This window comes from Artemia sp. Qi Xiang Cuo, chromosome 14 (genome assembly GCF_049724085.1).
Source record: "Artemia sp. Qi Xiang Cuo chromosome 14, ASM4972408v1, whole genome shotgun sequence".
Classification (NCBI taxonomy): domain Eukaryota; kingdom Metazoa; phylum Arthropoda; class Branchiopoda; order Anostraca; family Artemiidae; genus Artemia; species Artemia sp. Qi Xiang Cuo.
The window spans coordinates 4,077,122-4,098,448 of record NC_142807.1 but is presented as its reverse complement, the minus strand read 5'-3'; the positions used below and the strand labels follow the sequence as shown (position 1 = coordinate 4,098,448).

The window sequence follows — 21,327 nt, the reverse complement described above, 5'->3', positions numbered from 1 at the left end:
AAATTTTACTTACAGTTACAGGAGCAAATAGACAGGGTCCCAGGTAGAAATATGGTGTTTTTATTAAGAGATTTTAACGCCCAGGTCGGTATAAATAAGGATAGATGGTATCCTAGGTAAATTTGGTGTAGGAGAAGAAAACAGCAATGGCTACAGACTGTTGCAAATTTGTAGGTATAACAATCTAGTTATAACCAATAAGGTGTTTGGTTACCAAGTTAACATGGTATTCACATGATGGTAAGACAGCAAACCTTATTGATTATGTTATTGTAAACCGAAGACTATATAGGTAGAAATAGGGATAGATGATATCCTAGCCTAGGTAAATTAGGTGTTGGAGAAGAAAACATCAATGGCTACAGACTGTCAATCTAGTTATAACCAATACGGTGTTTGGTTACCAAGTTAACATGGTTTTCACGTGATGGTAAGACAGCAAACCTTATTGATTATGTTATTGTAAACCGAAAACTTAAAGGTAGAAATAGGTAGAAATATGGATAGATGGTATCCTAGCCTAGGTAAATTTGGTGTAGGAGAAGAAAACAGTAATGGCTACAAACTGGTTCAAATTTGTAGATATAACAATCTAGTCATAACCAATACGGTTTGTTACCAAGTTAACATGGTGTTCACGTGATGGTAAGACAGAACTTTGAGCTTTGATTTTATTGAATATAAACACAAATAAAGCAAAACTCCAGGGTATGATCAATGATCCCTAGGGCCTAAATGTAGCCCCTGGAGAACTCGAACATTCATATAAATATTATCACTGATTATTGACAAAACAACAAAGTGTTAAACTTTGAAAGAGAAAAAAAATACTGAAAAAAGGCACTGTGGCTAGGAATAGTAGTGAAAAAGCTTTAGGTCTAATAGAGAGGAGAAGGGGCTTGTACAAGAGTTACCTGAGTGATAGATCATATGAAAACAAAAGGACTGTAAAGAAAGTGGAGAAAGCTTTAAAATATGAACTAGGGAGGTGTGAAGTGGAGGCCATGTATAAAATTGCCGAGTATCTGGAAGATGCACTAAGACGGCATAATAGTAAAATATTGTACTGGCCTGTCAATTAATTGAGAGGGAGTAGTAAATCTGGACTTGTCCCAGTTAAAGATAGGAACGGGCCACAATAAGGACAGAGTTAAAGAGAGATGGGTAGAACGTTTTGAGAATGTGCGAAACCGAGATAGAGTTGCAGGAAAAGATATAGAGGGAAGTGAAAAGGTTTGTGATACCTTGGATGTGAAGGAAGATTTATTTTGTGAGGAAGAATTGATAGTGCGCTGATAGTGTGGTAAATGAGTTTCCTAAATATGGTGGCTCTGAGGTTAGGAATAAGTTACTGAAGATTAAGAATAAAGGGAAGTACCTAGCGATTTTAGGAAACCTTAATTAAACCACTTTATAAGGAACATAATAAGAGTGAGTGTGGTAATTATAGAGGCATTAGTCTGGTCTCTGTAGGTAGCAAAGTACTTAGTAATATGATACTTTTTAGAATGAGAGAAGCCGTAGACATTGTTTTAAGAGAAAAACAGTGCGGTTTTAGAAAAGGTAGAAGATGTGTTGACCAGATTTTCACTTTTAGGTTAATACTTGAGAAGTGCCTGAGTTATCAAACACCTTTGGTCCTCAGTTTTATAGATTATGAGCAAGCGTTCGACACTGTTGATAGAAGAGCTATAGCAAAGGTCTTATCCTTGTATGGTATACCAGACAAATACATTAAAGTGATTATTGCTATGTACGAGAATAACACTGCCGCGGTTAAGGTAGGAAATGAGGCTAGCAGCCGGTTTAGTGTTAAATCAGGAGTTAAGCAAGGTTGTGTTCTATCCTCCTTTATATGGATCATTTTTATGGATTCTTTCTTAAGGAGCACAGGAAAGGCAATGGGAGACCATGGAATCAAATGGGGAGGAAAAACTCTCCTGGACTTAGATTATACTGACAATTTAAGCCTCCTACAGGAAAGTGTGAGCAAAAAGAATGGACTTTTAGAGGTTTTGCGAGGTCAGGGTGCTAGAATAGGTTAGAAAATGGTAAGAAGACTAACTAAGGCTAGAAATAAGTGAAGATGGAAAGGTGGCATTGGGCAACAAAATAACTGATCAGGTGGGCAGCTTTACTTACCGTGGTAGTATTATTAGTAAAGGCGGTGGGAGCAGTGAAGATGTTAAAAGGAAAATAGCCAAGGCTCAGGGTGTTTCTTTTCACAGTTAAAAAAAAGTTTAGAGGAATAGGAAGATAAGTCTGCAAACCAAGATTAGAATATTGGTAGCTACAGAGATAACAGTGGTCAAATATGGCTCTGAAGCATGGGCGCTCCGAAAAGCAGAATGTTTGTTAGATGTTTTCCAGAGAAATTGCCAACAGATTGGTCTGCGTACCAGGCTGACTGGCCGTTTTTGAAACAGTAGGCTGTACAAAAAGTGTGGTTCAATCCCGCTTTTCAAGGCTGTGATGAAAGAAAGGTTGAGATGGCTAGGGCACGTTCTGCGGATGAAGGGTGACAGATTGACAAGGATTGTCCATTTCGGCCAGTCGTCTGGGGCTAAACGGAAGGTAGGTCGTCCGGGGTTGGATGTCATAATGAAAGATTTGAAGAAAATGGAAACTTTCTGGGAGGGTGTAAAGAAGGAGGCTTTGAATAGATTGGGCTGGAGGAAGATCGTCCTTAGCTGTGTTGGCCTCAGGCGGCTTGGTGCTGCGGAAAGTTGTTAGTAGTAGTTCCCGGGATACATCCTTTGGACAACCTTGAATGAACTTAGTGTCTTTCGATACCCTTTCAACATACCCTTCAAAATATTCTGAAAGTCTTAATTATTACCTTTAGCCATTCATGAGATATTGCAGATACGTCCCTAAGACAACCGGGATGTATATAATGTAATTTAGTTCAGTTTACCATCCCCATCAACATGCCATTAAAGTTTCAAGTTAACACTTTCAGCTATTCCTGAAATACTGCAGATGTGCCTTTTCGACAACCATGATGCACATTGTTTCTTTTAGTTTAGTTCAACAATCCCTAAAAATACCCTGACTTCAATGTAAAAAATTTAGCCGTTCCTAAGATATTGGAGATAAACAATTTTGTTAACCTTGGATGCCTATAGCGTGTTTTATTTAATACAACTTCCTAAACAACATGCCCTGAAGGTTCCAACGTAATACCCTTAGCTCTTTCTGGGATATTGCACAGATGCCTTTTTGATAATCTGGATACAGGTAGTATCTTTTGGTTTAGTTTTACACCCCTTCAACTTTCCCTGAAAGTTTCAAATCAATTCCCTATTCTGTTCCCCATATATTGCATCTACGCCATTTTAAAAACCTGGATGAACTAAAACTCTTTTATTTAGTTCAATAGCTGTAGCAGTAGTAGTAGTAGTAGTAGTAGTAGTAGCAATAGTAGCAGTAAAATTGGAAGTAGCAGTAGCAGTCAAAGTGAAAACTGTAGTAGTAGCAGTAGTAGGAGTCACACGTAGTTGTAATCGCAAGGAATTGTACTTCGTAAGTAGTCGCAGTCGCAATAGTCACACGTACAGTCGCAAGTAGTCATAGTCTGAAGTAGTTGTAATCGCAATTAGCTGCGGTCACAGTCGAAGTTGCAGGTAATCGTAGTGGTAAGTCATTGAGGCAGTCGGAAATAGTCGCAGTCGTAGTCGTGAGCAGTTACAGTCGCAAGTCCTTGCAGCCCCCTCTGTAGTGTCTATGATATCTCTTTCCATACAAAGTGGCCTGGGAAAAAACATTACACTGAAGCCTTATCGCTCTTTACTAATGTAGCGCTGGTATTTTCATACATTTTACCATTTGTTATTCGAAAATTTGGCGAAATTGTTCTTCCAAAAAAAATTCTGCATAGGACTAGCCACCTGCCCCATACAATTTAATTTCGACTATCCGATTCTTGAGTCCATCTCAAACCTTGAAATAATGGGTTATTGACGTGCAAAATTTACTTACCGTCATCATAAGCTGGCGGTAAAGCTCGGCGAAAGGCTCGGTTTGCACTGCCCCAGAGGGGGTTTTTCAGGTTGTTACAGCTTCCGTCGATGGTTCGGTAAATCATTGTGGTATTGCAGGTAGGAGTTACTCTGTTTTGGCAGTTGGTAATATTTTTTTCAATATCAGATGGCAGGGATGCTCCATTTTGAACGTCAGTTTTTGAAATTTGTGAACTAAAACAATAACTTTTAAGTAAAAAAAACTAAAAAGTTGGTGCATGTGCAACTGCACGAGTATTAATGTTTTTCAACTAGAGATTGAGCGCGATGCCCAGCTTCAGTAATTGTGAATGCTTCTTATTAATTTATCTGGAGTTACTTCCGAATCCAAAGCAATGGGAAAAAAATTAACTTGGAATAGTTTTAAAAGCAACTCTATAACCGTACACGTTTTGATAGTTACATTCTTGAATCTTTGTTTCCATTACTTATTGACCAACCGAGATTTGCATTCTGTTTTCAGCATTTAGAAGCAATCCGTGGTCATTAATGCTAATATCGACTAACTTGAATTATTCGGCTAACTTTATCTGAATCCCCCCCTCTATTATCTTAGAAATCCTAAAGAAAAAATTGAGTCTTTCTAGTTTGGTTTAGATACTTACTAAAATTAGGGCAAAACAATCTCTGCATTCTCAATCGAGATTGAAGGATGATCAATCCAAAGAAATATAAATCAGTAAGTTCAATCTAAACCCAGTTGATTGTTTTGATAATCCAAGCAGCGAACTGATTTTGGGGTACAAGTGATCTAAGAAGTTGAAACAAGATGTTCCTACATAAAGAAGTTTTTTGTGCGACTCAGGTATTTAGCCTTTTTCTTTCTAAAAAGGCAGTCACTACTTCTCTCGGGCAACTGGGAATATGTGAATTGTTTTTAACTTTGGAAAGTATTGGTTGATGGCAGAACAAATCTACAGCTACGTAAGCGATTTGAAGAAGTGACAGAGGAAGTCTCACTAGAAAGTATGTATTCAGTTCAAAATGCTTCTTCTTTCAATAATTTTCGGAATATATCTGACAGATTTGCACGGCCTTCAGCACTTGGCTGATGAAAAACTGAAAAGGTGATTGAACCCGTCATAAACACTGAGTGTCATTTCATAAACAAGTCATAAACACTAACTGTTGCATTTTATCTTGATTTCCAATTTGAAAAACTGTATATTAAAAACTTATAGTCCATTTTTCGTTGAGAAAAGGACCAATTTATAGAAACAAGATATAATCTCAGTCCCTTTGTGTCCAACTGCTGCCTTATCCACCGCACTGTCACGAGGTAATTCTATCACCGCAACACCACATAGTGCAGGTTTAGTTACTGCTGCACAGAAGAGTGTCATTGCCACTGTCCTATGGGAAATACAGAATCGTTGTCTCCCCTTCCAATAGATACAGCATAAGGCGGTGAAGACATTTTGGTGGACTCCTGCAACTAGTGTTCCTTCAGTGGTTTCTTTTCAAAGGTAGAGTGGATTGCTAGTGACACGTAGAATATAATATTTGGAAAAATACGCTTTTGGATCGTTCCACTTTTCGTAAAATAGCCCTAAAACCATTGAATATGCCTTAAAATGAACAGTAGAGTAAGAAATCGGTCAATAAAAAATTACCTTACTGTTCAAACAGTTCGTGGTAACGAACTGTAAGTAAGGAGTGACCCGGCTCAATGGTAACCGAAACTCTAAAAAACGGAATTTTGATAACAATAGATTCATCTAGATGATGCATATTAAATGTCAAGAAATCTCAAAGGTAATTGGAGCAAAAAAAACAAAAAAAACTGCTAAGTTTATTGTACTTTTCTGTGTGCAATATGTATTACTTACTTTTCTATCAAAATTTGCATAGATTCTTCTACAAGAATAGCATCATCAGCAAGCTCTTTTGCCTTCGCAGACCAGGCTGTAGCTCTTTGATGATACATAGAGGGATTACTTTGAGAGCCTGCTTCATTCATTTCCTGAAAAGAGAAGAAATCAGAAAATCAGATTTTGGCTGAGAGAGTTAGAGATAGAGAGAGAGAGAGAGAGAGAGAGAGAGAGAGAGAGAGAGAGAGAGAGAGAGAAAGAGAGAGAGAGAGAGAGAGAGATAGAGAGAGATAGAGAGAGAGAGAGAGAGAGAGAGAGAGAGAGAGAGAGAGAGAGAGAGAGAGAGAGAGAGAGAGAGAGAGAGAAAGAGAGAGAGAGGCGGGGGAGACTCGTTTACCTGGAGTTTGTTCAGCAACAAGTTTAAAATAGAACAACAATCTTTTCCCTAAAAAAAATATAATTTTTATTTTTAACTTCCTGGATTCAAACATGTTTTATTGCATCATTTTTGCCAAAACAGATAAAAGGGTAACTTTGTCTTTTTCCTGTTGTTTGAATCTTCCTAAGAGGAGACAAATCCGCACCAAAATTTGCCAGCAAGTGCCAGCATATGACAATTTCTTTGCCTTCTTAATTTTGTAAATTCTGTATGTTCTTCTTAATTGTGAAACAATAAGTCATTATTTCCATGTGTTTTTCACCTTTCATAAAAACCTTATGTTGTTGTTAATTGCAAGATTATAATATATATTTATCTTTTAACTACTCCAGACTCGGGTTGCCATTTACGTAGACAGGGTCGATTTGCCCTTATATCTAGAGCATTAAAATTCTGCATAAATAAATGCTCAATAGATCCTATACTGTTCAAATAAAAGTAACTAAGAATCGAATAACTTTCTTACTTTTAAAAGTCGTTCCTCCATTTCTTTTCTATTTTTTACTTTCTGTTTCGCCTTGTTAAAGTAATTATCCACTTTTCGGGCATCTTGTAATTCAAGTTTGTTTGAATCTCTGTTCTGATGCTTGCCTAAAATGAATTGATTCATTATACACTACCCTGAAAGTCATTTATAATTACCTCAGTTCTCGCTAAAGTTGGGTGTTTCACAACCGTATTTGGTTAGTAGTTTTTTAATTTCAAGACCAAGCATCTACAGTCGAGATAACAAATTGTTTATTCCGGTACCTTATTGTTCCGGTATCTTATTATTCCGGTATGGCTTTTTGGCCGTCTTGTAATTCAAGTTTCTTTCTTTAATTCTCTGTTTTGATTCTTCCCTAAAATGAATCGATTCATTATACGCTGCCCTGAAACTTGTGCATCATTACCTCAGTTCTCACTAAAATTGGGTCTATAGCTTCCGGAAAGGTTCCTTAATGGGGTTTAAAATTGACGCAACAGTTTTCTAATTTCGAGACCAAGGATCTACAGCCGAGATAGCAGCTTGTTTATCCCGGTACCTTAAACAATCCAACAGAATAGATTTCAATTCTGACATAATTTTTCTTTTAATTGGATTCTAAGGTGAGGGACAAAAGTTTCTCCTGCATTCTACTCGGCTATAGCACAAATATGTGCACAAATATGTTTTATTCTTAAGGCTTAGCATTTCTGGCCCTTGGGATGAGGGTGGCGAGGAAGACAACACATAAACAAATATTTGTTTCCAATTTTATTCAATCTAAGTTATACAATATTTTCCTTAGTATCGCAGTTTTGTAAATAAGGATCTCATCGGACGTACTATTATGCTATTTATGTTACTTCATTGATTTCCCTGAGCAATGAAATTAGCAACCGGCGTGTTTCGTTTTTAGGCATCCTTTCACTTTTGGGTACCAAAATTGGCAAGTTTTTGTGCCAACTTTAAATCCATGAATATTTATCGTTAGATCATGGTCCACAGCCTGGAAGTTTCGACTCGACCTTCGAACCGTTATTATGATATTGAGGATATCCTGGATATTGAATGTATATATTGGGATTTCGGTTCATAGTGCCACTTCACCGTGAGTAAATTCTAGGCCTCCAGGGACTTAAAGTGACGAAATGTTAAGCAGAATTGAGACACAATATGCTTAGGTTTTCCCTCCTCCCAAAAGTTAAAATTTGAGGTCTACATGCCCCCTCCCCCCCCCGAAAAAAACTTACTAAAAATTTTGAATTGAAATCTAAAGCCTTTCTCATGATCTTTCAGATATTTTGATAACCTGGCAACAGATAGTGTCCTTTGATTTACCTCACTACTTCACCACAAATTGACAACCGCGAAGTCCCATAGTGGCTTACAGTGTAAAATGTTAAGTTTGTCCATAGACATCGCATATTAAGTCCTTCCCCGACCCAAACTTTAAATTTTCCTTGCCCCTTCCCCTCCCGTTTTCCAACACTATCTAATAGGTTCAACTCCATCTCCTGAGACATTCCCGAGAAGTTGTAAATGCGGTATTATGATAACTTAGATGTATATCGTACCTTTTGATTTAGCTCTTACACCTCCCTCAATCAATAGATCAATGTCCATCCTCCCCTCAATACTTCCTGAAAATTTCAAATTTATTCTACCTAAACCGTTTCCAAGATATTTCAGATAGCCCATTTCGAAAGACCGGCAACAAATAGTTTCTTTTGGTTTACCCCGCTACCTAACTAGCCAATTCGAAGTACGTCTAACACAAGTAATACCTCTTGAAAATTCAACCGATCCTCCAAGTCATCCCCTAAATTTTTGCAAACGATTTGAAAACTCAGATACACACAGTTTATTTATTTATTTAGGTTTATTTATTTAGTTTGTTTATTTATTTATTTAGGTTTGCGCGTCGTTTCCAGAGCATATTCTTGGAAAGCTCTAGGAATCTTGGCGCAGTGAATGATCTCTCAGAGCTACTAGCTGATCGGATAACGAAGACCAAATATGTTTGCTTTTTATGCTAGAGTACTTCTTTGAACACTCGTTAATTTACGTGATTTACAGCTGTTACCCCTGGGGCTATGGGGGTGATGTCGACCCCAGGGACATACATGTTGCATCTCTCGAAATTTCTGAACAAAATGGCTATCTCCAAACTTTGATATGATATCAGAGGGGAGAGGGTGGTTAGGTGGGTCTGAGTAACAAAAAAGGGCACTATGCATAAGCAATTGGAAATTTGCAGCTGGAAAACAGCTATGGGTGCCATATCATCCCAAAAAGAATAATTATCGGACCTTTTGACTATTTGTAACAAAATAAATATCTTCAAATTTTAATCATATATCTCGAGAAGGTAGTGAGAGTTGAGTAACAACAAGGGAGCAGGAAGGGACCTGGATGCCCCCTCCACCCCCCTAAAAAAACAAAAAAAAACACAGTTTTGACTTACAAAAAACATAAGAATTTTTAGTCTCAAATAAAATAAACCCCCTCCCAAATTTCTACGACCCCTTCTTCTATAAAAAGTGACCGCAAAAATATGCATTGAAAGGACATGACTCTTTACTTAGGAAGCCCTACAGCGCTGCTTCTAACTAAACTTTCTTTAACTAAATTGGTTTTACTTTATTATAAGTACATTCGATGAAAGGACCAAGGATCCACTTTGTCTCATCTAATCCAAATTGAAGATCCTTTGATGAATCCATTTCAAACAAGGTAAGGCTCTTTGTGCTATGATTCAAAATAACTGTTAATTTTCGGTAATATTGATGATTATTTAGTATTTTTTTTTTTCATTTTTGTTAATACTGTTAATTATGATCTTATTCATGTCTGTTTGCTCAAATAGTTAATATGAGTACAACGAACGAAGGAAACTAAAAAACTTGCCTACTTGTAATTAAACTTTTGAATGTACATATAACAATATAATATATAACACAAACATAGTACATATAACAAATGTACACATAATATTTAATACATTTAAACTAATTACATTTCATTAATGATATTAAAAAGTTAACTTGAATAATTGAATAAAATAAATTATTAAATTAAATGATTAATTAAACTAATTTAAATCAATATAGATTAAGTTAATACTTATTCGGTATTTCACCAAAAATCAATTAGATCTGTGACAAACTCGCACTAATAAGTCCTTCTCAACTTTCTGAAAGACTTGGACAATCATAGGCAGCGCGATAGCTCTGCCTAAGTAAAAAACGATGTGGGCACAATGTTTTTTTTCCCTCCATATGCGGGCACTTCGTATCGAAGGAGTTGTCGTAGAAACTTCAAAAAAGGCTCATTCGATTGGAAATTCAAAGGGCTAGTGCCCTTTTTAATAGTCGAAAGTGTTTTGAGGGCAACTAGACCCCCCCCACGCCCATCATTCCCCCAAACACATCCAATCAAAATTTTGAGATAGCCATTTTGTTCAGCGTAGTTGATTTCCAGGTAGAAAATATGTTTTTGAGGAGGGCACTCCCCCAAAACCTCGGGGCAAGGGTTTTATGTTATGCCCTGAGTGCATATAAGAACGATGTTGGCACAATGTATTATTTATTATTTTTTCCTTTAGACCAGGGCACTTCGTATCGAAGAAGTTGTCGTAGAAACTTCAAAAAGGGCTCTTTCATTTCGAAACTGGAGTGGTTTGTGCCCTTTTGATAGTCGAAAGTGATTGAAAGGCAATTAACACCCCTTCCATGCCAACCATTTCCCGAAACACATCTAATCAAAATTTTGAGATAGCTATTTTGTTCAGCGTAGATGATTTCCAAATAGAAATTATGTTTTTGAGGAGGACACTCCCCCACAGCCTTCAGGGCAAGGATTTTAAGTTAGGCCCTGGGGGGCATATAAGATTTTTATAGAAGGAGTTGTCGTAGAAACTTCAAAAAAGGCTCATTCGATTGGAAATTCAAAGGGATAGTGCCCTTTTTAATAGTCGAAAGTGATTGGAGGGCAAATAGACCCCCCCACGCCCCTCATTCCCCCAAACCCATCCAATCAAAATTTTGAGATAGTCAGTTTGTTCAGCGTAGTTGATTTCCAGATAGAAATTATGTTTTTGAGGAGGACACTCCCCCACAGCCTTCAGGGCAAGGATTGTAAGTTATGCTCTGGGGGGCATGTAAGGTTTTTATGGAAGGCGTTGTCGTAGAGACTTCAAAAAAGGCTCATTCGATTGGAAATTCAAAGGGCTAGTGCCCTTTTTAATAGTCGAAATTGATTGGAGGGCTACTTGACCCCCTCCACCCACGGCCATCATATCCCCAAATACATCCAAAATCAAAGGTTTGATATTGTTATTTTGTTGAGCGTAGCTAATCTCCAGACAGAAAATATTTTGTTGAGGAGGACACTTCCCCACAGCCCTCGGGGCAAGGGTTTTAGGTTATTCTCTGGGGGCATATAAGGTTTTTATAGAAAGCGTTGACGTAGAAACTTCAAAATAGGATCATTTAATTGAAAATTCAAAGGCCTAGTGACATGTTTAATAGTCGAAAGGAGGGCAATGATTGGAGGGAAACTAACCCAGCTCTCACGCCCATCTTTTCCCCAAACACATGCAATCAAAATTTTGAGATAGCTATTTTATTCAACGTAATTTTAAGTTCTGTAAATTAGGTCTTTGAGAATGACAACCCCCTCAAAGCCCTCAGCCCTCAAAACAATTTTAAGTTCTGTAAATCAGGTCTGTGAGAATGACAACCCCCTCAAAGCCCTCAGATTAAGGGTTGTAAGTTAAGGCCTGGGGGCATATAAAGTTTTTATAGAGAATTTTGTATTAGAAACTTCAAAACCGACCCTTTCGGTTGTAATTCGAGATGGTTAGTGTCTTTTTTTATAGTAGAAAGTGATTGAGCAGCTATTAACATCGCTCACATACCCCCCATTTCTCAAAAGACATTCAACCAGAATTTTGAGATAGCCATTTTGTTCCATGCAGTTTAAAGTTCAGGAAATTATAACTTTGAGTAGGACACTCCCCCCCCAGAGTCTTTAGGGTCAGGGTTATAAGTTATGCCCTGGGGGCATATAAGTTTTTGTTGAAATCTTTGTCGTATAAACTTGAAAAAGGGCTCATTCTATTGGAAATTCAAAGGTCTAGTGCCCTATTTAATAGTCAAAAGTGATTTGAGGGCAACTAACCGCACTCTCTCGCCCACATTTTCCCCAAATACCTCCAATCAAAATTTTTAGATAGCTACTTTGTTCAGCGTTGCTGATTTCCAGATAGAAATGATGTTTTTTAGGAGGATACTCCCCCACAGCCCTCAGGGCAAGGGTTGTAAGTTATACCTTGGGGGCATATAAGATTTTAATAGAACGCGTTGTCGTAGAAACTTCAAAAAGGGCTCATTCGATTGGAAATTGAAATGGCTAGTGCCATTTTAAAAGTCGAAAGTGAGTAAAGGGCAACTAACCCCCCTCTCACGCCCACCATTCCCCCAAATACATCCAATTAAAATTTTGAGATAGCCATTTTGTTCAACACAGTTGAAAGTTCTGGAAATAAGGTCTTTTAGGATGATAACCCCATCAGAGCCCTCAGTGCTAGGGTTGTAAGATGTGCCCCGGGGGCATATAAGGCTTATATAGAAAGTTTTTGAAGAAATTACGAAAAGGGCTCATTTGATTGGAAATTGAAATTGCCCTTTTTAATAGTCGAAAGCGAGTGGAGAGTAATTAACCCCCCTCTCACGCCCAGCATTTCTCCAAACACATTCAATCACAGTTTAGAGATAGCCATTTTGTTCAACGTAGTTGAGAGTTCTGGAAATTATGTATTTAAGGATAACAAACCCCCCAGGGTCTCCAGGGCAAAGGTTGTAAGTTATGCCCGGGGGGCATATAAGGTTTTTATAGATAGAGTTGCCCTAAAAACTTCAAAAGGGGCTCATTCAATTGGAAATTGAGAGGACCAGTGCCCCTTTTAATACTTGAAAGTGATTGGAGGGTAACTAACCCCCGTCTCACGCCCACCGTTCCCGCAAACACATCCAATCAAAATTTTCAGATAGCCATTTTGTTCAACGTTGCAGAAAGTTCTGGAAATTAGGTCTTTGAGGATGACACCCCCCCGCCCAGCTCTCAGGGCAAGGGTTGTAAGTTATGCCCTGGGGAATATAAGGTTTTTATTGAAAGTGTTGTCGTAGAAACTTTAAAAGGGCTCATTCTATTAGAAATTGAAAAGGCTAGTGCCTTTTTAATAGTTGATAGTGATTGTAGAGCGACTAATACCCGTATGAGGCCCACCATCTCCCCAAACACGTCCAATCAAAATTTTGAGATAACAATTTTGTTTAACGTAGCTAAAAGTTCTGGAAGTTAGGTCTTAGAGGATGACAACTACCCTCGCAAATCTTAGGTCAAGGGCTGTAATTTATGCCCTGGTGGCATGTAGGGCGTATGTAGAAAGCGTTGTCGTAAAAACTCAAAGATGGGTAATTAGATTGAGAATCGAAAGGCCTTGTGGTCTTTTTAACAGTCAACAGTTACTGACAGGCTTGACATTTTTATAGTAAAGATCGATGTGGGTATAATGTATTATTTTGTTGTTGTTGTTTAGACCAGGGCACTTCGTATCGAAGGAGTTGTCGTAGGAGCTTCGAAAAGGGCTCATTCGATTTAAAATAGAAAGGGCTGATGCTCTTTTTAATAGTCGAAAGTGGTTGGAGGGAAACTAATCTCCCTCCCTTTTGCCTTTATGTTTAAAAACTAAATGTTGCCTTAAAATTAAATCAAAATGCACTGTGTTAATGCTAATTCCCAATAAGGCATCTCGGCAGTATCCCAAGAACGACAGAGGGTATTATGTTCAAACTTTCGAGGCTACTTCTGCTGTTAAAATTTAATCAAATCAAATTAGCGTTTTTGGTTAAAACTTAACCAAATCAAAAATACAAATGAATGTGCAATGTCAGTTTAATATACATATACTGATATTTAGTAATCAAAATGTTAATATTATTTGATGTATTAAAATAATAAAAGTAAAAACATTTATATTTTTCAGTAAAGTGCAAATTATGTTCTGGCCTTGGGAAGGCATAGGGGTTTTGAGCCCATCTTATGTTAATTTCTCCTCGTTTTGAATTTGACTCGGTTATTTATTGTAATTTATGTTCGTTTTGGGTTTCATTTATTTATCGATGCTGATTTGTGGTAGTTTCACGCTTGGTAGATTATTTGATTTTATTTTTGCTTAGTTTTTGCTTAATGGAGTTCTTTACTTTTCTTTGAAAAACTTATTTTGTGAAAAAGTTTCTTTTAATTAATTAAAAAAAGAGTTTACCAGATAGGGGGTATGACAGCGTAAGAATTTGATGAAGTCCTTGAGAATCTTCTATATCAGCTGTGGTCTTAGATGGGTCATTCCAGGCTAAGATTAATGCAGTAACCAGGAGAATAAGAATGGCTGACCTGAAATAGAAAAATTATAAACCTAGACGAATAGAACTTTTTTAAACTCTTTTACTTAACATCTTTTACAAAATCTTTTAAATTCAAGTACCCATTTAAAAATATGGTTTCCATCAAATACAGGTCATTCTATAGTTATTGGTTGTACAAAGAAGAGGCAGACGCGGTCTTGACACGAAGTTCAAAAAAAAATATTTGTTACCATTAATTATTAATCGTTCGGGGTTGTTCCAACTTCTGTACTTTTTGTCAAAACATGTTGTGCACCGTCTTTGGTACAACATTCGTTAGGGTTAAATATAACAAAATATACCTTACTATACTAAAAGATTTAACTATTACTGAAAAGAGTGAAATGAAAAAAGCAAAATATTTTAATATTCATATGTAATGTTTTCGTCTTTTAGTTATTTCTATCTACAAAAATAAATAAAAATTTCCTGTTATCCGCAAAAATTGGAATTTTCGAGACTAAACATTAAATGTGGAAAAGCCTAACCATATTTTGTCACCTATTCAAGCACGACCTTCTATGTATTGTCTTCTTGCCTTTCTATGTCTCCTACTGTCTCACACACTTTCATCTCCCTTTAAAATTTAAATTCTTTGGGGGGCTTAGCATTTTTTTTTTTTTTTAAAGAGCATAGCAGATAAAAGTCGACAACTCCTAGCTATTGTGGCGAATCTCGTTTTTTGACCTTGTCTTGAATTTATCTGTGCTTCTTTTTCACAGAGATGGGAAATGATAAGTTCTCAAAGCTGAATCTCAACAAAAAACATGTACAATTCGAGGACTAGCATATTCCCCCCGAAAAATTCCCACCACTGAAACCCTACCCCCCCCCCCCCGGAAAATTTCCTACACAAAAGATTTCCCCCTATAGAAAATTCCTCGCCCCCGAAAATTCCCACCCAACAATTCAACCCTACAAAATTGTCCCCACATGTAAAATTAAACAGGCAAAGGGAAAATAAGACAAATTTAATTTGTCTTAGATTCGCAAGGAAAAAAGATTCGCAGGGATTCTGGAGTATTCTACCTATATGTGGTTTCGTATCTACGTTTTATATTGGATTACGTGGTTTCATAGACATCACTCTAACTCACATTTATAGTGTTGTGTGAGCAACTTTTTAGCTTTGCATTTTTTTTTGCAATGTCGCTGGTTTAAGTGTATTATGAAAATGAGGCGAAGGCTTAGCCTCTTCCACTTTTACACAAAGCTCTTATTGTCTCAGGCGAGATTGTTAAACGTGCTACTATATTTCGGAAAGTTGTGTATACTTATTGCCTGGGACCAAAAACAGATGGATTTTGCTTGTACTTGAGGTGAGCCCACAGTTACTGAATTTTTTTTTTAAGATAAGGTTTTTAACAAAAAAAAAAAAAAAAAAAATCCAACATCGATGATGGTAGATGACTGCTGGTGTATTGCTATATTTTATTTCTATAGTATCTGGTATCTAATTACGTAATAAATCCACAGTCAAGTCAAACAGCTATAAAATGTAACATAACTCTTTTCTCTCTATATACTATTGCCAAAACAAAAAGATATTTTTTCTCACATCCTTAGACATTCCAAAGATCAAAGATCAGATTTTAAAGGAACAATTAAAAAAAAAAAAAAAAAACAACAAAACAATTCATACATCTGGTCCCACAAAAGGTTCTATGGCCTATATATGTAGGGGTAACAACTGCACAACTAAATCAACACATAAAAAGAAAAACACAAAAAACAGCACTCAAATGAAAAACTATTGTGCGTCATTCAAAACCAGCCGAAACCAAGCCACGAGAGATGCTGCCCACAAGGCTAACACCATCCGAAAAAAAAGAAGCCCGCAGACTTTCATCACTTAATAATAATAATAAAATTAAACGTAATTTATCTCTACATTAAAAATGTTTTATTAAAAATTGTTTTAAAAACTACATTAAAAATGTTTAAAAAAAATTAATTAAAAATTCTTCAAAAGGTACCAAACGAGTGATATTCTCGAGCTGACGCAGGTAGGGCATTCCACATAACATGACAGTCAAAAGCAGATTGAAATCTGACCTCACAGATGCTGGAGTTAACCACGTCTTGAAGCTCACAAGCCCGGTTAAAGCTGGCAAGCAAGAGCTTCAAATTAAAGGTCAGCTTAAATCTGAAAGTTCTTATCTAAAAAAATTCTTATAATTATAAATAGAAATATTTAAAGATCCAAAAAAAGAGTTTTTAGCAACAGGTCCGACAGTGCTACCATCAACCAGTGCTGATCGCATCGGAGCTTTCACAGTGCTGGGCGGAGAAGAAAGGGATTTAAATTGTTTCTTGTTGGGGGCAAAAATAATTTTTGTCTCCCATACGAGTAATCGAAAGATAAAATATTTACCTAGGTTATCGAAATACTAGATCAGAGATATTTTGGTCGTGGTTTGAGGAGATAAATCAGAAACTATCAGGGAGTGTTAAGGGGTCAAGTGGACCAAAAAGGCAATGATAAATCAAAAGAGATTATGTGCGTCCAGGTTTTTAAAACACTGCTACTACTATTACCAGCTTACTGAAGCACAAAGCCGCATGAGGTCAAACAGCTACGCACGTTCCTCCTCCATCCAAATCTATTCAAATGATCCCCCTTTACACCCTTCCAAGAAGTTTTCATTTCCCCTAAATATATCCTTACGATATCCTTTCACCCCATTTGGGGACAACTATAAGCCCCTGCAGAACTTAAAATGCACTTATGGTGAAGCAGTGAGACAAACCAAAAGGCATGTGTAGCCAGGTTATCAAAATAAGACCTTGAAGTTTGACTTGAAGGAGGGGTCAGAAAAGAGGAGAGGCAAAATGTTCGATCCATCCCAAGTGTTTGCACTAAAAAAACTTATGAGACTTAGAATTTATTGACAGTTAAGTCGTTAGGTAAGTATTAACACTGCGTGTTCCAAGGCTATCAACATAGAGTATATTTAATATCTCTAGGACATCCTGGAGGATCCAGGTTAAATTTCAAAACAATAATTTAGAGGGAAAAAGGACCTCAAATTTTGACTTGGACAGGGGGCAGAGGGTTGAAAAATGTTTCTGTCCCCGATCCTTCTAAGCATTGTAAACTGTGAGCCTGTTCGGAGCCTAAAATATATGCTTAGTGTGGTTGTTAAATAGATTTTCTCCTTCTTCTTGTTCATGTAGCCAGACTAGACATTTTTCTCCCTCAGGTGGTATCTCAAATTCAGATTATACTTGGGACTCTGTTTAACCGTAAGCCCCCCCCCCCCAAAAAAAAAACTCATGCTAAGGTTAATAAATCGAATGACATCGATCCATCACTGCGCTCCAAATGGTGTATCTATAATATCTTGGGAACGGCTTGAGACAATTGAGTTGAAACTTTTAAGGAGTTTTTGGACAGGGGATATGACAAGGAGAGCAGAGGGGGGGCGTCTAAGATCAGCAACATTGTGGAAATAGCCTGGGGGGTGAAATTGAATTTTCCAGGTAGAAAAACTTTCAGAAATTGAACTGAATGATCACATTAAACATAATAATAACAAATACTACTAGGGATGAAGAAATGAAACCTAAAATAAGCTTAAAAAAGAAAAAAGTTCAAGCTTAAAAAGAACAGATATAACCCCCAAAAAGAATGGATTTTATCCTCCATGAACTCCTTACAGACCAGAGCCTAATTTGCGCTGCAGGTTCCGTTTTTTCCCTCATATTGATTTCTTTTCAGTTTGAATTATCGTGTGAATTTGTTTCTGCTCAATTAAGATCTTAATATGGCCCATTACTTTTCTTTTAAAAACTATTTTTTGGAAAGTATTAGCAAAATCACCTGAAAAATAAAGGAAATCAATAGGAATAGTAATATTTTGAGATTTAGGCTTGGGACCAAGGCTACTTGTGTACATGCTTGTAGGACTTTTTTAGGGGGGGGGGGTATTTTTATTACAAACAAACAATAGGCGAATAAAATGGAAATTATAAGATATGACAGGGAAAAGTGCAGAAGTCACAAGAGTTAGGGCAGACTGGAGGAGGGTTCCAAAAGCCTCCCTCAGCTTAATTGTCTAGCCAGAACCACTGTCAAGTCTATTTTCCGAAATTTATTTCTAATATTATTAAACATTTAGAGCAGAACTAAGAGCGATTTGTAATTTTTCAAACTTGGGAAGGCTTCCTATTTTAAGTCGGATTCAGCTTTAACTTAGGAGTTTACTAATTTGTCATGCAAAAAAAAAAAAAAAAAAAAAAAAAAAAAAAAAAAAAAAACAGGTCCTAAAGATCAATCTTTGTATGTGAGTTTGTCCATCTAAAAACTAAACGTTCTATCAGGTCCCAGCCCAGGCCCCAATAGAAATGCCGTGTATAATGCCTCTTAATTGCCGTGTATATATACAAAAACCCACGGTATAGGTACTAAACATGGGTTCAGCAAAAATTTACCACGCGTTCGGTAAAAATTACATTATATATATTTTTTTCATTATTTATATCACTAATAGCTGTTCGTGGGATACTAACTTTTCTTAAAATTCAATAAGTAATAAAAAGTAATAAAAACTCACAAAAAGGTGAAAAGCAAACAGATCCGAAGGCATCTTGATCCTTCATTACTGGTTCTTCTATAGATCCTAAAACTAGGGTCAGTAGTTGGCTCTTCAACATATCCTTGCAGGGGATCGTAATCAGTATTCATCTTAGTGTCAACTAGCGAAAGTGAATCTATCTATGAGTCCCTATAGAAGCCTTTCCAAACAACAATCATAAGGCTTCCATATTAGTTTTCGCATAGTATCAACTTTCGGACGTACGTGTTGGCTGGACTTTACAGTCTTAATCAATAAAACACCGGGGAAATTTAAAATCAAAAATCCCGAATTAGGGTCATAGGATAACGTATCTGACAAACTGATCACTAGTGAGTAGTATTGGCATGGCAATCCAAAAGCAGATGGGAGACAAGACACGATTTTTGAAGGTCAGATTTTATACCCACACCCAGGGCAACTATAAGCAAGACAAGAAGTGGTATTTGAGGGGGAGGGGGGCAATTACCATCCTAGACTTTGGAAAATAGCCTTTTTTGAATATTCTAATTTAAAAAGACATATTTTAGTATTCTCATTTAACAAAAAAACCACAAAATAGGCACTCTTAGATTTTGAAAACTACATTTGCCCCCCCCCCTCTACATTTTTGTGAATTGACATCCCTGTAAAGACTAGACTATCCTGACAAGACTGGACTCGGGGAATAAATTTCTTCGTCGGTATTTTAAATACTTTTTTTTTTTAGCAATGCAATACCAATACAAACAAATCTGAGAGGTCATAGCAGTAATTTGGGTATGGAGGAAACTCCCTAAAGCTGCTTCTCCAGCCTTTATTATTGTGTCTTTAACAGCCGAAGAACGTTATAAAATCTGAGCAAGCTACTCGAACTTGTCGTCCGTCTGGAGTTTCTTTATGGCATGTGACTTACCATGCCCATAAACTCGCAACCTTGGGTCACATTGAAGAAATACATGAGCATGCGAGATTTTGTTGCAAACAAGATCAACAAGTATAATCTCCGCTTTGTTCCGAACTTTTCGTTTTCTTGACTAGCTTTTGGCTGAGAGTAGAAATGCATTGGTTTCCATTGCTGTAGGTATGACTACGATGAAGCTTCAACAAATCAATCTCCTCTCCAGTTACTGAAGCTGGGTGAGATCTTTCCTGCCGTTTAACTATGTGCAGATCAGCACATACACACGAATGATTGCCCGCAGCACGGAGCCGGCAATGCTGAGTTATTCTTTTATCATGTTACTGATGATCTGTTTATTTAATCTATTCCATAAGAAATTACCTTTCTTCTTGTTATGCATTATTTGTCAGGTAAAATTTACTGGAGCTAAAGATTATCGTCATTGTCCGCGAGTGGGTTATTGCTTCTATGCTTGGTTCTGCACTGTGCTCTTCTGGCACTCCGGAAATATTCGTACATTGTCCCTTTTCTATAAAAATACCCGTTGCAAGAGAAGATATGTCTTGTATCAATTGCGGGCCAGATTGAGGCTCTGCGAAGCGCAAGACAAAATTTTCCCCAGGATGCCAGATACTTCGGATTAGAGTAAAACACAAAATCCAAAAACCTTTTCACGATTTATATTGAGCAAATTTAGAATTAGGTCTAGAAAAATTCAGGAAAGCTAGATTAAAAATGTCAAAAACAGGCAAATTTTGTGGTAAACTTGGAGAACTATGAAAAAAACTTTCAAAACTGTAGATTTCCGTAGGACAAGGATATGAGGGTTCCCATGCGCATTACAGAATATGCGTTGGCACGGAGGTGGTTTACTCTTCTGGTGTTTTCACTAGTTACTTGTATACGAGTCTTTAAACTTGTATATCGTGTGTACAAGTCTGTAAATAACCTGGATCCTCATGGTGGCTTTTCCCAACAATGACGTCATTGGGATAAGGATTGGCTGAAAATTAAACAGTTCGTGGTAACGAACTGTAAGTAAGGAGTGAACCGGCTCAATAGTAACCGAAACTCTAAAAAAAGGAATTCTAATACCAGTAGATACGTCAAAAGAAGTGGATTTTAATGCTGATTTCAAATATATAAATTCACCCATCAAAAGTTACGAGCCTGAAAAAATGTGCCTTATTTTTGAAAAAAAGAGGAAAACACCCCCTAAAAGTAATAGAATCTTAATGAAAATTAAACCATCAGATTCAGCATCTCAGAGAACCCTACTATAGAAGTTTCAAGCTTCTAACTGTAAAAATGTGGAATTTTGTATTTTTTGCCAGAAGAAAGATCACGGATGCGCATTTATTTGTTTGTTTGCTTTTTTTTTCCCCAGGGGTGATCGTGTCGATCCATTAGTCCTAGAATATCGTGAGAGGGCTCATTCGAACGAAAATTAAAAGTTCTAGTGCCCTTTTTAAGTGACCAAAAAAATTGGAGGGCAACTTGGCCACCTTCCCCGCTCATTTTTTACCGAAGTCACCCAGTCAAAATTTTGAGATAGCTATTTTGTTCAGTATAGTCGAAAATCTAATAAATATGTCTTTGAGGATGACTTAATCCCCCAAAGATCCTGGGGGAAGGTCTGCAAGTTATAAACTTTGCCCATTGT

At 37.0% G+C, this 21,327-nt stretch overlaps 1 protein-coding gene across 1 annotated transcript in view; it reads right to left on the bottom strand.

The window, feature by feature from the left end:
• The window catches only part of LOC148944054 (salivary peroxidase/catechol oxidase-like), a 48,297-nt gene extending 29,406 nt beyond the window's left edge, over positions 1–18,891 (bottom strand). Inside the window, exons 1-5 of the mRNA XM_089100829.1 lie at positions 18,761–18,891; positions 14,066–14,193; positions 6,739–6,863; positions 5,852–5,985; positions 3,982–4,196 (exon numbers count right to left, since the gene is read on the bottom strand). Coding sequence (XP_088956955.1) covers positions 3,982–4,196; positions 5,852–5,985; positions 6,739–6,863; positions 14,066–14,193; positions 18,761–18,891 — 733 coding nt within the window. The remainder of the gene's footprint in view (positions 1–3,981; positions 4,197–5,851; positions 5,986–6,738; positions 6,864–14,065; positions 14,194–18,760) is intronic.
• Positions 18,892–21,327: the final 2,436 nt, after the last annotated feature.